Genomic DNA, 15,149 nt, shown 5'->3' on the forward strand with positions numbered 1-15,149 from the left:
TCCACAAATTATGAATGCCGCCACACGGCGACATACCGTGCGGCACAGAGTTTGGAAACAAAGGAGAGATGCGCAGCCCGAAAATGGTGTCCAGGTTATGTTGTTAAGGGGGGGAAAAAAAGCAAGTTTGGGAATAATGGAAGAGTATCATCATTTTTGTTAACAAAAACTCCCAAGGAGTATTTATCTATAAATATGCTCCTAGGCACAGCGCATGTGGTAAAAGCACATAGAAAAGCGGGGAGCCGGGAGCAGGTGACCCCACCCCTCCCCCTCCACATTCCTGATCCCCTTACCCTGTTCTGCATGTGCTTTTTTCACAGCACTTAACATCTTCTAACAGTTTATATGTTTACCTAGTTATTATGTTTATATGTTTCTTCTACTTCCACTAGAATTAAGATCACCCATGGCAAGGATCTTTGTCTCGTTAGTGTTTGGCACATAGTAGATGGCTCAGTAAATAAGTATTGACTAAATGGATCAAATGGCACTGGGAGAGGGTGAAGGGAGGAACGTTAACCTTTTGCTTAGTATTCAAAACAAAATGTTGAGCTTTTGGGTTATTTTTCCTTTCTTTTTAATCATGCTATAATTTCTAATTTTCCGATAATCAATATGCATTATTCTTACCATCAGGAAAAAATATTAAATCCTTCTAAGAACAACTCAAGCATTGCCCTCCCTGCAGGGCTCCTGGTGTAGGACACCACCCCTGCTGGGGCTCCCGAGCTCCTGGCCGCTCTCTCTTTGCATGGCACGGCCTGGCCTTGGCTTGCTCGGGGGCGCTTTGATCCGCCTGTCCCCCTCCAGCCTCGTTCTTGGGTCCCCCCGCCCCCCAGTTGGGCTTTGGCCTCCCTCTCTAGGCCCCGCTCCTACCAGACCATTCCCGTCGTGGGCACACTGAACACTCCCATCTCTGGGTCTGTGTTCAAGCCAGGCTAGCCCCTGGAGTGCTCTCATCAGCCGCCCACCGTGCCTTCTAAATTCCCGCCATCCTGCTAGACCTCGTGCTAGGCCCACGTCCTTGGGAAGCAGAACGAAGTTCTCCCATGCTGGTCCTCGCACAGCCCATCCAGATCTACCTTGCACCAGAATCCCTGTGTCCATCTGCCTTTTTCCCTGAGCTGTGAGCCTGGAGGGCACGGGTATTTCTTCTTTGTCTCATCTGTCTCTTTCCCAGGTCTCTCTGTGTCTCTCGGTTTCCCCAGCCCACTGCCTGTCTGTGGTCCCGGTCCTCGCTTTCCTCAATCCTTCCTTCCATCTGGCCTTTCCTCTTGGCTCCCTCTCTTCCCACCCCATCGCTGCCCCTCCATCAGCCAGGAAGGCTTGTGCTACGCTGGATCCATGAAGGAGACCCTCCTGGACTGGGGGCCCTGGAGCTGTGGGGATAGAGTCCACCTGCTCCTGGCGCTGCTTCCTGCTCGGTCGCCTCGGTCTCACTGCCAGGCTCAAGAGTGAGCTACAGGGACAGGTCCCCAAGAGCAGCCTTCCTTCAGTGGCTCTCTGGGAGTGGATCCTGGCAAGAGAGGAGCCTACAAGGGGACCCGTCGAGCTGTTTGGGCCAGAGTTCGGAGCCAGAATAAACCCCCCCGCCTTGCAAAATATCAAGGAGAGGCTCTGAACCAGATGCAGCGGCGTGTTATCCCGAGTGTGGGAGGCAGACATTGTGGAGAGGCATGGAGGCTCCTGGGTGCCCGTGGTCCCCGCACATGACTCAGCCGAGGCTGCCCGGTTGAAAAAGCAGGTCTGTGCTCTTGTCAAGGGCAGATACTGGCTGGAGAGGAGACCCAGCGAGGCCCACAAAAACGTCTTAAAACAGCACAGGCAGCCCACAGGATGTGAGGAAGGAGAACCTCAGCCCCAGTCCCATCCTTACCATGGATTTGCTCTGTGGAACCTCAATTTCCTGATCTATACACAGTGGGCTGGGGCGTTGACATCCAGCCAGATGCCTGGATAACCATCCCACCTGTGATACCACGGCATTATCTTGGTGACTGGATGGCCTTACACGGGTCACCTGGTAATGAGGGGACGTGGATGTCCAGGAAGAAAGAGGCAGAGCGGAGGACCTTGGCTGGCTCCACACACAGCAGCTATGGGAGGCCAAGCAGTTAAGTCACAGAGGTCAAGAATTCAGACAGTGGTGTTCAAGGAGTCGGGGTCCAAATCCAGCCCTCTCTACTTTCTGGAGATGTGATTTGGGGCACCACTCTCAGCCTCTCAGTTTTCTGGCCTGTGGAATGGGGTTACGATTTATTGGGTTGTGGTTAAAAACTGAGTGAGGTATCTTATGCAAGGCACTTAAGTCCAGTGCCTGGTATACACTAAGCGCTCAATGACTGTCGGCTACTGCTGTTTCGTCGGAGGACAACATATTTAAAAGTCATCTCGTACTTGGCCAGCATCTCAAATGGCTACCTTAAAAGTGACAAATGCTTCAACAGCCAGCCGACCCATCCAGGGTGAAACAGGCCAAGAACATGCTCACATAACCAGGCCCCGGGCCCCCTCAACATTTATGCTCCTTTTTCAGACTGCAAAAATATTATGTGCTCCTATAAAAATTGGAACACACGCACACAAAACATATGGAAGAAAATAAAAATCACACGGTTGGGCAGATCTGGATTTGCGTCTCAGCTCTGCCACTGATCTGTCATGTGACCTTGGGCAGGTTTCTTAATTGCCATGATCTTCAGTTTTCCTATTTGTAAAGTGGGGATAAATAGTGCCCGCGTCACAGGGTGGTCGTGAGGATGAAATTCAGTAATAAGAGTAAAGTGCCACCTGGATGGGTAAGAGTTACCATGTTAATCCACTCAGAGTCACTGCTCATACTTTTTGCATGTTCTTTCAGTTTTCTTCTATGCCCATATGATGTGTGTATAATATTAACATATATGTTAATTTCAGACCATATTGCCTGCTCTTTTTATGTTAGTATTATATCACCCCATAAGGTGCTAACACGCAGGGGAGGGTGTCTGATCTTGAGCCCAGGTATATTTGACTCAAATGCTTTCTTCGCCATGGTGTCTTAGTAAGGACACTCGTGACTCCTCAACATTTTTTCTATGATTGCCCCTCCCCCTTCCTCTCTTTTTAGACCGCCCCCCGCACCAATTCCCTCCCCAATGCATTTCTTTAAAAACGTTTTATGTTGAAATGATTATAGATCCACAGGAATTTGCAAAGACAGTACAGAAAGGCCCTGTGTACCCATCACCCAGTTTCCCTCGATGGTTAGAGCTTATGCAACTACAGCATAATACCCAAACCGGGAAGTGGACATTGATCATGTGCATGTGTGCGTGCGTGCCTGTGTGTGCGTGCGTGCCTGTGTGTGCGTGCGTGTGTACGGCTTTATGTCATTTTCTCACATGTGTAGGTTTGTGCAGCCACGCCCACAATCAAGATACAGAACTGCTCTATCACCCCAAAGACCTCCCTCAGGCTGTCCCTTTATGGTCACACCCACCCCTGGCAACCGCCACTCTATTTCCTGTCTCTGTAATTTTGTCATTTTGAGAATATTATATAAATGGAATCAACAGTATGTGACTTTATGAGATTGGCCTCCCCCGCCCTGACCATAATGCCCTCGAGAGCTATCCAAGTTGCTACGTGTATCAATAGTTTAATCCTTTTTATTGCTGAGTACTATTCCCTGGTGTGGATGGACAACAGCTTGATGAACCAGTAATCTATCACAGGACACCTAGGGTGTTTCCAGTATGGGCTGTTACTGCTAAAGCTACTAAGAACAATAGGTTTTTATGTGGACATAAGTTTTCATTTGTCTGGGATAAATACCTAGGAGTGCAATTGCTGGGTTTTATAGTAGTTGTATGTTTAGTTTAGTTTTTTTAAAATTTTTTGAACGTTTATTTTTTTGTGGGAGAGAGAGAGAGAGAGAGAGAGAGAGAGAGAGACAAGAGTGCAAGTGGGGGAGGGGCAGAGAGACAGAAAGACACAGAATCCGAAGCAGACTCCAGGCTCTGAGCTGTCAGCACAGAGCCAGATGCCGGGCTCGAACCCATAAACCCTGAGATCATGATCTGAGCCGAAGCTGGACGCTTAACCAACTGAGCCACCCAGGCGCCTCTAGTTTTTTATTTTTAAAGAAACCACCAAACTATTCTGCAGAGTCGCTGTACCTTTTTACATTCCCACCAACAATGTATGAGGGATTGAGTTTCTCTGCATCCTTGCCGGCTTTTGGTATTGTCACTATTGTTTTTTTTTGTTGTTGTTGTTTTTTTAGCTGTTCTGATAGGTGTGTAGTGATATCTCATTAATAACACAGACGTACTGTAGAGCTGTTTATGTACTATATGTATATCTGTGCCTTTATACATATAAAAAAGAGTAGGATTTTTTTGCTCCCCTTCCCCCAGACAAGAACCAGTTTTTACCCCCTTGAGGGTGATGTCACTCCCCCCGAGAATGCATGGCTTCTCCAAGCTCCTAGCTAAGGGAAGTCACCAGGGGTTTGATGAGGCTTTAATCACCAAGCCGCTTCCCAGGAGGCCAGGGAAACAGCTGGTTTGGACAAGTTTGGTACAATGTCTGAACGAGGCCCCAGCCTTGGACAAAGGGAGGATTAAATACTCTGACCCCAAGGCGAACTCATTCAACAGAGGACTGCAGTGGGGACCCCTGCAAGGGGAGGGGCACGAGGAGGGGCATGAAAACCTTCCTTTTGGGCTCAGGTTCATCTCCGAGCAGGGCTGCCTGCACGGCTGGTGTCCACCACGGCAGTCACGGTACCTAGACTACTCTGCACGCGGCAGGTGCTCGGGCCGTGAGTCCTCGTTACCGAGCATGCTTTGGGGCGCAGTCCTGGGACCCCACTGACCAAGCACAGCAGCTCGCTGCCTGCCCCTCCCCGAGCCCTGACTCACCTAAGCCAAAGTGTGCCACGGGCTCCATCTCACACAGGTAGCCTGAACCACCGTCGATAATCCTCAGGTGGGCCCCGCTCTTCTTGGTATAGAGCACAACCTTAGCTCCCCTGGCGAAGGCCCCGAACCGGGTCCGAGGCACCACACGCAGCCAGTTGTTGCTGAAGCCCTGCAGGGTGGGAGGAGGCAGGCCAGTATCAGGGGGGGGGGGCGGGAGGGGGGCAGGGAGGGAGGAAGAGAAGAAAACGTGCAGAGGGAAGAGAGGAGGAAGCCAGCAGAGAAGGTGAACAAGGCAGACAGACTGGCTGAAGTTTGGAAAGAGAGGCACTGAAAAAACGAGGGAAAAGCTAACAGACTTGGGGACAGCAGTTTCTGGAGCAAAAGTGCCAGTGGAAGGCAGAGGGACAAAGGGCTTCTCCCAGGAGAAGGCAGCCCTTGGAGGTTTGCTATGTGGCTGGGAATTTATTTCCTGGGTGTCCATTTTCCACCACGCTGGGCAAGGAAGCATCCCGGGTGCCTCTGCCCTCTATCACCCTAGACCCAGGGGAGACACTAGGCTGGGCTCTACAGGTCCCGGGGTCCACGCACACCTGGTTCCCCCGGAAGACGGACAGCGGCTGAGCCATGGACTCCCCATGGGACAAGATGAGGTCCAGCATCCCATCTCCATCGAAGTCTGTCACCACACCCCCTGCAATAAGGCAGATTTCGCTCTGGCCATCGGCCAGGAGACCCAAGCGGGAGAGGGGCTCCCAGTCAGTACCACGTTGTGGTGCATGTGCCAGAGGGTGGGAGGCAGAGAGCACAGTGCTGGGGCAGGTAGACAGGGTGGAAGCCCATCTCTGCTTCCCAACAGTTGGCTCATGGCAGGAAATCATGAAGAGGGCTCCCTTTCCCTTCCCTGAACTTGTGCATGGTGTGCATGCAAATCGCTCAGACCATGAGAACTTCTTCCTGATCTATTACACGCGGCCTTTGCATTTTCAGTTTTTGTCAATGTATCGTGTTTGCATATGCATGGTCTCCTTTTGGTCCTCGCTACAACCCAGAGAGGTGAGGAGGGCAGGCATAGTTATCCCTTCTATGGGTGGTGCAGATCAGGACCCAGAAGATGAAACAACTTCCAAGACCACAAATGAGGCAATGGCAGGACCAGGTCTTGGGACTCCTGATCCAGTGCTCTTTCTCGGACACCAGGCTGAATGCCAAGAGGGGAGGGGTCAGACCGCAGGACCCGCAGCCTCTCCTTTCCATCCCCCCCCCCACCCGCGTCGCCGGCAAGGCATTGCCAGGGAAGCTACTGCCTACCCGCCCCCCACCCCGCCCCCGATTCCCAGACCCCCGCCCCCAGCAGCCCTGAGACTGGAAGTATAGGTCATCGCCTCCTCTGCTTCTGGCCTGGCGCTCCCAGGGGCTCAACCCTCCCTCAGGGTGAAGACCTCCAGAACGGCAGGGAAGGAGGAGTCCAGTGCTGTGGAGTTGGCTGCCCCACCCTCCTGCCCTCACCGTGGCGTACAGGCGGTGCTGAGACAGAGGAGTGCGGGCCTGAGCCCTCAGGTGCCCTCACCTGTGCCCCGACCCTCAGGCTCCAAGGCATCGCCAGGATTGAGCTCCTCGATGAGAGGGTCGCCGTGTTCCCTGCGGATGACACTGCAGGAGAGGAGACAGGTCGTTCCCGGATTAGCAGCATGCCGGCCAGGAACCCGTGGGCCCCCTGAATCCAGAGTCCCCTCACTCCATCCTCTGTCCCCTGAACATCCCCAGGCACCCTGTGCATCAGCCACGGCCTGGATGTCTACGGAGCCGCTCTCTGTTCACAGAGCTTGCCTACACCCTGTCTGTCCCCTTCTTGGGTTTTAATTTACATTGGTAAATATTGATTTTTCTCTCTCTAATGGATGAATTATAGACAGACTGGGGAAGGGCAGCTGATGGATGCAGAAGGGGCAGGGAAGCAGCTACCTTCAACTGACCTTCACTTTCCTTCCTGTGGCCCCAGGTTTCCAAGTTCTGGGTGTGCCCAGGATTGAAACCACTCAAACGCTGCCTCCTCCAAGCCCTCCCTGATAGTCCTGCTGGAAGCAATGCCTTCCTGCTTGGCCTTTATCACTTTCTGCCTTGTGCTAAAGCTCTGCATGGATGCGTCTTATCTCCTAGTTAGACTACAAGTCTTTGCAGGCCGGGACCACGGGTTACTCATTCTTGCATCTCCCACAGCACCTAACACAGCGCGTGGCTTGCAGAAAGCTCTGGGCGCACGTCTGTGGGACACAGGGATGAAGTCCAGTGGCAAAAAGGGAGGAAAGGGCTCCCCTTGGGCTGCAGGGGTTCTGTCTATTTTAAGCTCTGAATCCCGGTAATATTTGCTTCAGAAAAGCCCACTGTGAATGTCCTGCTCTTTCTCCACACTGAGCTGAATGCTGATGACGGTGGTGAGCTCTCCTCCGATTTTTCTCTCATTAGAGTCTCACAGCCTTGGGTGCTCTGGATGTGTGGAGCAGTGCTGGGGGGAGACAGGGCTGGGAGGGACGTGATCGCTCTCCCCGAAACACTGCAGGTGGCTCTTGTCTGCCCCTCACAGAGAGTCATCAGAGGGCTGAGAGGTGGCTAGTACTTTCAGAAGGGGGCAGGGGTCCCCTGAGCTGGAGCCTGTGGTGGTGGGGGGGGGTGCAGAATTGCAAGGGGTCTGCAGCATTGAGTAGCTGCCCCAGAAGAACCCTCCGTCCACCACACGGGGCATCTGTGCTGAGCACATCCATGTGTGTGGCGTGGGCCGAGGGCGGCGTGCCTGGTTGCACTTGGGCGTCTGTGCACCTGCTGGAGGTGTGTATGCCTCAGCCTGCCAGCAACCACGGTCCCTTTGACCACCTGTGTCCCGCAGACTCTTCGCGGCTGGGCAGAGACATCCCTTGGTTCAGGTGACAATGCACTCAAGGGTTCCCGAGGATAAGTTCCGCTGTATTTGTGTATTCACTAAACAAATTCTTTTGCAGTGACTTCCGCGTGCCGTCCGCTGCGCTGGGCCCTGTGGCTGTGGTGTACATCAGGAAGGATGGAGCTCAGGGGCCACGACGACGGGGGGTCTCATGCAGCGTGCTGAAGGCCCACAGGCAGGGGGGCTGTGGGGAGGGCAGCGCTCGACAAGCTCACCCAGTTTTAGGTAACGAGGACAGGCTTCCTGGGGGAAGGGCCAACTAAGCTGAGACCAGAAGGATGAGTAAGTATGTGTCATTGAGACGAAGAGGGAGGAGCAAGGCGCAGAGTGGGTGGGCAGCACGAGGGTCCAGGCCTGGCACGGCCCAGAAGTGAACAAAGCTGGCAGGTTCTGGAGCTCAGTTGTGAACGGGGAAGCGGAGAGTGGGGACAAAGCCGGGAAGTGTGGGATGAGCCAAAGAGAAGGCAATGGGGAGCCTCTAAGAGGTTTTAAGCAGAAGAAGGTGTGGCTAGATCTGCATTTTCAACAGCTTGCTCTGGAGGACTAGACACAGACACCTGCTGAAGGCGGATGCAGGAATCCCCTTGAGAGAGATGAGGTGCGGTCCAGGGGTGATGAGAACAGATCAGAGGCACGTCTGGTGTGACCACACATATCCCGGCTGGCCTGGGAGAGTCCCTGCTTGCCTGCTGTCCCACCATTAACAGGACCCCCTTGCACTCAGCAAGCATCTGGTGTGGGTGACGAATTCCCTGGTTACTCTCCTCTTCATTGAAAGATTGCAAGCTCAAACCCACTGAGGTGTTGGGTCCCCAGTGTCTCCTACAAGGAGCCTGCCACGTTCTGTTCAGCAACAGGGACAGGTTGGGGCTAAACTTCCCGAGTGGCCGGCTGAGTGGTGGCCCGAGCTATAGCCCCTCACACTGTTGGCTGTGTGCTCAGGACCCAGCCATCTGCCACCGGGACTTGGAGCACAGCCACGGACCTCGGAAGTGGCTTCCACGGCTGCTGCGTGGAGGCAAACACACTAACCCGTGGGGCCACTATGTGATGACACTGTCTTCATCCATGGCAGCTCTGGGCCAGCCCGCCCTCAGGGTGGTCAGAAGGAGGCTGGGTGGTGTGACAGGCAGGCAGACAGGGGAGGCGCCTGGGTTCTGGGGCCACAGGGATGAGAGCACTAGACCCCCTGCTGCTTAGGGGCCCTGGCGAGTGACACTTTATTAGCCAGAGAAGGAAAGTGGTGTCTCTGTTAACGAGCAATTGATCTTCCGCAATTAATCTGGAAGTTGTGAATAAGCTTTTTGCAAGGCACCTAATTAGTAAATCTAGTGCCTTCGGGGGGTGATTACATCCAGTCAGGATTGATGCTTTGTTAATAATTATATTTAAAAACATGCTTAGTCACAGCTCTTGCCTTTTATTAATAGTTAGGGCCCCTCTGGGGTAGGGGGTGGGGGCGATGGGAGCCTTGGGGAGCCAACAGGTGATCGGGCCCATTTCCTGAATCCAAAGCCCCCTGCCCCACCTGCCTCCTCTCCCCACCTGGTCCTGAGCCCCATTAGCATGTTTTAGGCCAGGAACAGGGCTGCCCTCAGGTCACATGGGTCCTGAGGTTCCCCAACAGCAGTTCTCAAACTTTAGTGTGATAGGAATCACCTGATGGATGCCCAGTGTTAAAAATAGAGATTCCTGGGCCTTACCTCTGGAGATTCTGATTCAGGAAAGCTGGGTGGGCCCTGGGATTCTGTACTTTAAATAAGCACTCAGGTGATTCTGATGACAGTGGTCCCCGGACCCCTCTTAGAGAAGTATTGCCTCTGAACATCCAACCTTTCCTCCCCAGATGCAGATCCTTAACAGATTTCTTCCATTCTGTCACTCCCTTTAACTTGTCTACCATGAACTGTCTCATCTAGCATTTCCCAAGGCACGTTTTGCAGAGCACTAGTCCCAAGAGGAAAATCTTTGAAAGAAGTGTCCTGTGGTCAAATCTATTTGGAATACTCCATCTACCTTTCAGAAAATAAAAACACTCATGGTCATGTTAAAGGCTCTGAGAAGTCCTGCAGCCAGTAAACCTGCCTGTCTTTGCTTACCCACAGGTGCACCCAAACAAATCTGACTCTGTAACTCCTTTTTGTGGGTGTGTGGATTTCTCTCCCATAGAGCTTGGCTTCTGGACACGCTTTGGGCCATGTCTCTGACCATTTACCCCACAACAGCAGGACACCAGCTTCCTGCCCAGGATCTGCCCTCCATCGCACAGCTTCTCTCTCAATCCTTCCTTCCCTCCTCTGTTTCTTCATCAGGGGACCTTCCCCCGCCTCAGCCCTGGGAACTACCCACTGAGTCCTACACCTTCCTCCCCAACTCCCAGCCGGCAAGAGCGCGAGGCCCCCGGCCAGGCTGAAGTGTGTACCGGAAGAGGCGGTTGGCTGAGGAGCTGCGGTGGGCGAAGTTGTTGAAGAAGATCTCCAGCTCCTGGTCATTGTCAAAGTCGGCGGTGATGACTGTGCGGACAGGGGATGGCATGGAGAACTTGGGCGAGGCGATATCCTGGGAGGAGAGAAGGCCACAGAGGTCAGCGGACAGATGAGTGGGACAGGGCAGGTGAGCAGCAGGCCGACTCCCCACACTGCATATGCGTGTGGATGCAATCCGGGAGAAAAGACAGCTGACCTAACACCTCCTGTCTCACCTCCCCCAGAAGGGACCCGTGGTGGCTGCACTCAGGGCCACACAGAACTCAGGCTGCTTATAGCAGGACAAGGAGGTAAGAGGAACAGTCCTGATTCACACCAGTGAAGCACTTGGCTGTTCCCCAGGCAGGGTCACACGTAGCCCTCCCATCAGGCACTTGAGAAAGGGCAGACATTAGTATTCCCATTTTACAGGTGAGATGATGGAGTCCTGGGGCAGGAGGGAAATCGCCCATGGTCATAGCTAATGATGGGGTGGGAGCCAGGGCTTCTGACTCCAGATGCTATGCCCTTCCTCCTCTGCAGGAGAGTCAGAAGCTGGGGGTTGGGGGGACCTTGGAAGGTGCTGTGCATTTGAATCCAGGCTTCTCTGCTGAGTAGCTGTGTGATCTCAGGAAAGTTATTAACCTCTCAGGTCTCACTTTCTTCATTAGGAACATGGGGCTAGGAATAGCAGCTCAGGCTGTGAGGACTGCATATAAAATGCTTGGCACACAGTGGGCATGAAATAGATCCCTGGCGATCTGTACTGGCCTCACTCACGCTATTAGTCTCACGGAATGTGGCAGAGGTGGCTTTTAGCTGTGGTTTTGCTGTTATCTTATGTTTTTTCTTGGAAGTCTTTCAATATTTTTGAGACATTTGCTTTGGGGTTTGCAGTATCAGATATACCTGTCCAGGGCTCACGGGGAGACCCTAAGCCCAGGAGAGCCCAGCTTGGGCCTCGAAGTGCTGACAGGGCCTGGTGGACCTAGCAAAAGGGTCCTGGGTAAGGGACTTCCTTTGAAATAGAAGAAGATGTGTTTCTTTTGTTTGTGAGAAGAATATCTATTGTAGATGGTTTTGTCCCTTAAAGATTCGAGCAGCCTGTCGAAATCTCAGGTACCGCATGGAAAGGGCTGGGAAGGGACATTCGGTGTTTCTGGGGGTGCCCCTCTGCCCCTTGGCCTGGCCCTGCTCCTTGGCCTCTTATGCAGGTCCCCCCTTCCATCTGCTGTGGGAACAAGCCAGCCTGGGACAGCTGGCGAGCTGCCTGTTCTGGGGAGGCCAGGAGGGAGGCTGTCCCCATCAGTGCAGTAATGAGGCTGATTAAGAGCCTGGCCAGTTGGCCAGGATAGGCTGAACAGGGCCTTAAGAGCTGGAGAAAAAAGAGACCTCAGGATCTCTAATTCGTTATTATTCTATTGATCCTATAAAAATGGAAACCTACATAGCCCCCTTGGGGTCGCCCCATTGGACGCCTGGGCTTCTGAGATAATGTATGTAAAGCGCTTAGCACAGTTCCTGGCACATGGAAGGCACCTGATAAATGGGGCATCTATTATCATTATTATTGCTCCCATGAGCTCTGGAGCAGGGCCACCAGAAGGCTTAGCAGCGTTCCTCAAACCCAGCACACTGATGTTTGGGCCTGGATCATTCTGTGCTGGGGGGCTGTCCTGTGCATTATAGGACATTTAGCAGCCTCCCTGTCCTCTACCCATTAGATCCCAGTAGCACCCGTCTCATTTGTGACAACCAGGAGTGTCCCCAGACACTGTCGAATGGCCTGGGGAGAAAACCACCCCTGGCAAGGAAGCTGGGTTAGAAGAAAAGCTGAATACAGATGAAAATCATCCAGGATCAACTGCCCAAGTTCAGGGTATGCCCTCTTCCTTCCCAGAGAGCCTGGGTCTCAAGGGAGAGAGCAGCTGGGTCTGAGCATTGCAAGGTGGCTGCCTATGGGAGAGGGAGCTTGTGGTGGCCACCTAGACATAAGGTTCCTGGACACTCCCCTGGGACAATCAAGCATCAGGCAAATGCTAGAACTGTCTCACTCTTGCAGAGGATTTTGGCAAGACCCAGATACCTCCAGAACAATCTGGACTCCCTCAGACCCGTTTCAACCATCCTATGGAAGCTCCCTGAGAAAGCTCCAAACTCAAGCTCATCAGGTGGGTGGCACTGTCACCAAACAGCCCCTTTGGAGAATTCTTGGCACCACAATCTACTGACAGCTCAGGGAGGGGGCGCAGAGAGGGATTTGAGGTCATCTTGCCCACCCTCTGCCAACTGTCCTTGGTGGGGGGGGGGGGCAGCTGTTGGGAGGTCTGTAGTCTCAGCCTCCCCTGTCCCTCTATTCCCCACTGCACGCTTAGCCTGAACTTAAACTTGAAAAGATCAGGTTTTCCAGGAGCCGCCTGGAAAAATGCTGCCGATCCAGGAATGAAGTCCACCTTCCAGAGCCTTCATTGACCTGTTCTTGCCCACCTTGGGAAGCTGCTGCCCCTCCTCTGCCTGTGGCCCCCTCTGCTCCAGGCACTAGGAGACCAGACTGGAGTCCATCTTCTTCCCCCAGATGCTACGTTCATTGTGGCTCTCCTGCCTCGAGGTTCTGCAGAGCCACAAGCCTCTTCTCAGCCTGGTGGGAGGCGGAGGCAGGGCTGTATCCCCAGGATATGCCAGGGCCACTCACAGTGCTGGCCGGCGGAGGGCAGGGAGGAAGGGAGAGGTCCCCTCTTACCCGAAACCGGACCTTCCCGTGGGCGCTCATCTGCAGGTAGAGCCGGTGGGGGCCATTCCAGTTCCCATAAACGATGTCCACTTTTCCATCACGGTTGAAGTCGGCCAGGGCAACACCTCGCCCGTGCTGGTGCGGGTCATCCACACCTGGGGAGGAAAGACAGGAACCCTCAAGGCAGCGCCCCCTGCAGGCTCCACAAACACCTTGCTGGAGCTTCTTGGAAAGAGACAGGGAGGGCGACCCTTGCGCTGACCCTGCCCTTTGAGCAGATGGGGAGCTGTGCTGGCCAGCCCAGAATTTCTCCACAGGGGCAGGTGGTGGGCCAGCCATGTGGTTACAAAGAGAACCAGACTTGTCTTCAGCTGCATCTGCCCAGCAAGCACACAATTATCACTTAGTTTTGGGGTAGCATGGGGACGGGAAGGAGACATGGAAATTCCGGAGGACTAAAGTTCTCCCCAGGCGCCTGGCACTGCCACTGGGGTACATAGTAAGTTGGTCACCACTCTTTTGTTTAAATCTCTCAGTAGCTCCCCAGTACTGCTGGGCCAAGTTCAGATTCCTGCCTGGGGAGCACAAGGCCCCTGCCCACCTTATCTGGTCTTTATCTGATACCCCTCTATCAGAGTAAACTCCCCCTTACTCATAAGCTCTGCCTTCCTGGGTCCCTGTCGTTTCTCAAATGAGCCCTGCTCTTTCCGGCTTATGGCCTTTGCTCAAGCTTGTCTCTGCTCCAGGAATGTCTCCCCCTGGCTTTTGGTTACCTGGCTCCTTGTTTTTCTTCTGCTCTCAGCTACGATGTCACCTCCTCAGGAAGCCTCCCCTGACCACTCCCATGAAAACAGCTCCTCCCAACGACTTGGTTATCTTCCCTGACAGCCTCTCATTTTTCCCCTCCACCGTGCACATCACAGGTGCAATTATGTCCCTTTGCGGTTTATTTGCTTAGTGTCAGGTGTCCCCACTAGACCTTACACTCCATGAGGTCAGGGACTGTCTTCTTATTCACCTGTGTTCACATGGCATCCATCTCTGGGCCTGTGGTGATCCGGTAGTTTTCAGTAAATACTTACTGAATGAACGAAGAGACATAAATAATTTGACAGAAGGCAACTGGGGACATTGGTGACAGCAGAGGAAATACCACACCATAACAGAGAAACCCACAGTGTGCCTCATGAGCTCTGGGAAGAGAAGCTTGTGTGTTCAGTGTGACCTGCTTATGCTGTCCCCACATCAGCCAGTGCCCACTGAGCTGATCCCAGGGGAGGACATGGGGTGGCTTTGCCCAGAGGGATGGCCTGACCTCCTGGCTGCGCAAAGCAGATACGTGCCCTCAGGCCACGCGTGGAGCTGAGAGGCTGTAGATGCTGGTTCTAAATGCTGACGCCCATGCCAACTCTTTCAGAGGACAAACTGCCGGTGGCCATCAGGCCCTCACAGATGGTGGGTGACAGGACAATGTAATGGAGGGGGGGATCACGGGATCCAGGGCACAGGGAGCTCTCGCCAGCTGCAACCACAGAGCTCCTGGGGATGGGAGCCAGGAGAAGGTAGGGCTGGGGCCCCTTGAGAACCTTGGAGGCTGAGCATCCCCTTGGGGGAGGGAAGGATCTGGACGATGGGTGGGAGGTGGGGGGGGGGCATGGAGAAGAGGCAGTGAGGCCCAGGCTTGAGGAGGAGGCTTCGCAAAGGAGCAGGGGCAGCCTCCCACCTCTAGGATTAATACCCCATTAATTCTCTACAAAACTCCCCAGTCCTAATGTCGGTGGCCTTCTGTGTTGGCCCATTTCTCTCCTATCTACGAGGCACCTTGACAAGGAGCTGGTTCCCTTTCACGGGAATAATCGGTGCCAGGCTGCATTTCACAGCAGCATCTGTTTGGGTGATGAATGCCCTCTTGACATGTCTTGTTAAACCCCTGCAATCATTCTGACTTTCAATTACGGGCCTAGCACCTTTCCTCTCTCCTCCCGCCAGATACCTTCTCCCGCTCCAACTTGTTCGCTCACCTCTGCTCCCATCTCTTTAACACCTTATCAAATCCTCTAGGCTTTCTCCACTACCACCTCCCTTCATTTTATGATTTTTCAGCAATG

At 53.5% G+C, this 15,149-nt stretch overlaps 1 protein-coding gene across 5 annotated transcripts in view; it reads right to left on the reverse strand.

Moving 5' to 3' along the window:
- CRTAC1 (cartilage acidic protein 1) overlaps positions 1–15,149 on the reverse strand; it is a 154,255-nt gene that overhangs the window by 28,792 nt on the left and 110,314 nt on the right. For all 5 annotated transcript variants that reach the window (XM_027062782.2, XM_027062776.2, XM_027062778.2 and 2 more), the window contains exons 7-11: positions 13,051–13,196; positions 10,268–10,404; positions 6,478–6,560; positions 5,501–5,601; positions 4,911–5,079 (exon numbers count right to left, since the gene is read on the reverse strand). In XM_027062782.2, the coding sequence (XP_026918583.1) occupies positions 4,911–5,079; positions 5,501–5,601; positions 6,478–6,560; positions 10,268–10,404; positions 13,051–13,196 (636 nt within the window). The remainder of the gene's footprint in view (positions 1–4,910; positions 5,080–5,500; positions 5,602–6,477; positions 6,561–10,267; positions 10,405–13,050; positions 13,197–15,149) is intronic.

The sequence above is a fragment of the Acinonyx jubatus genome, chromosome D2 (genome assembly GCF_027475565.1).
Source record: "Acinonyx jubatus isolate Ajub_Pintada_27869175 chromosome D2, VMU_Ajub_asm_v1.0, whole genome shotgun sequence".
Lineage (NCBI taxonomy): Eukaryota > Metazoa > Chordata > Mammalia > Carnivora > Felidae > Acinonyx > Acinonyx jubatus.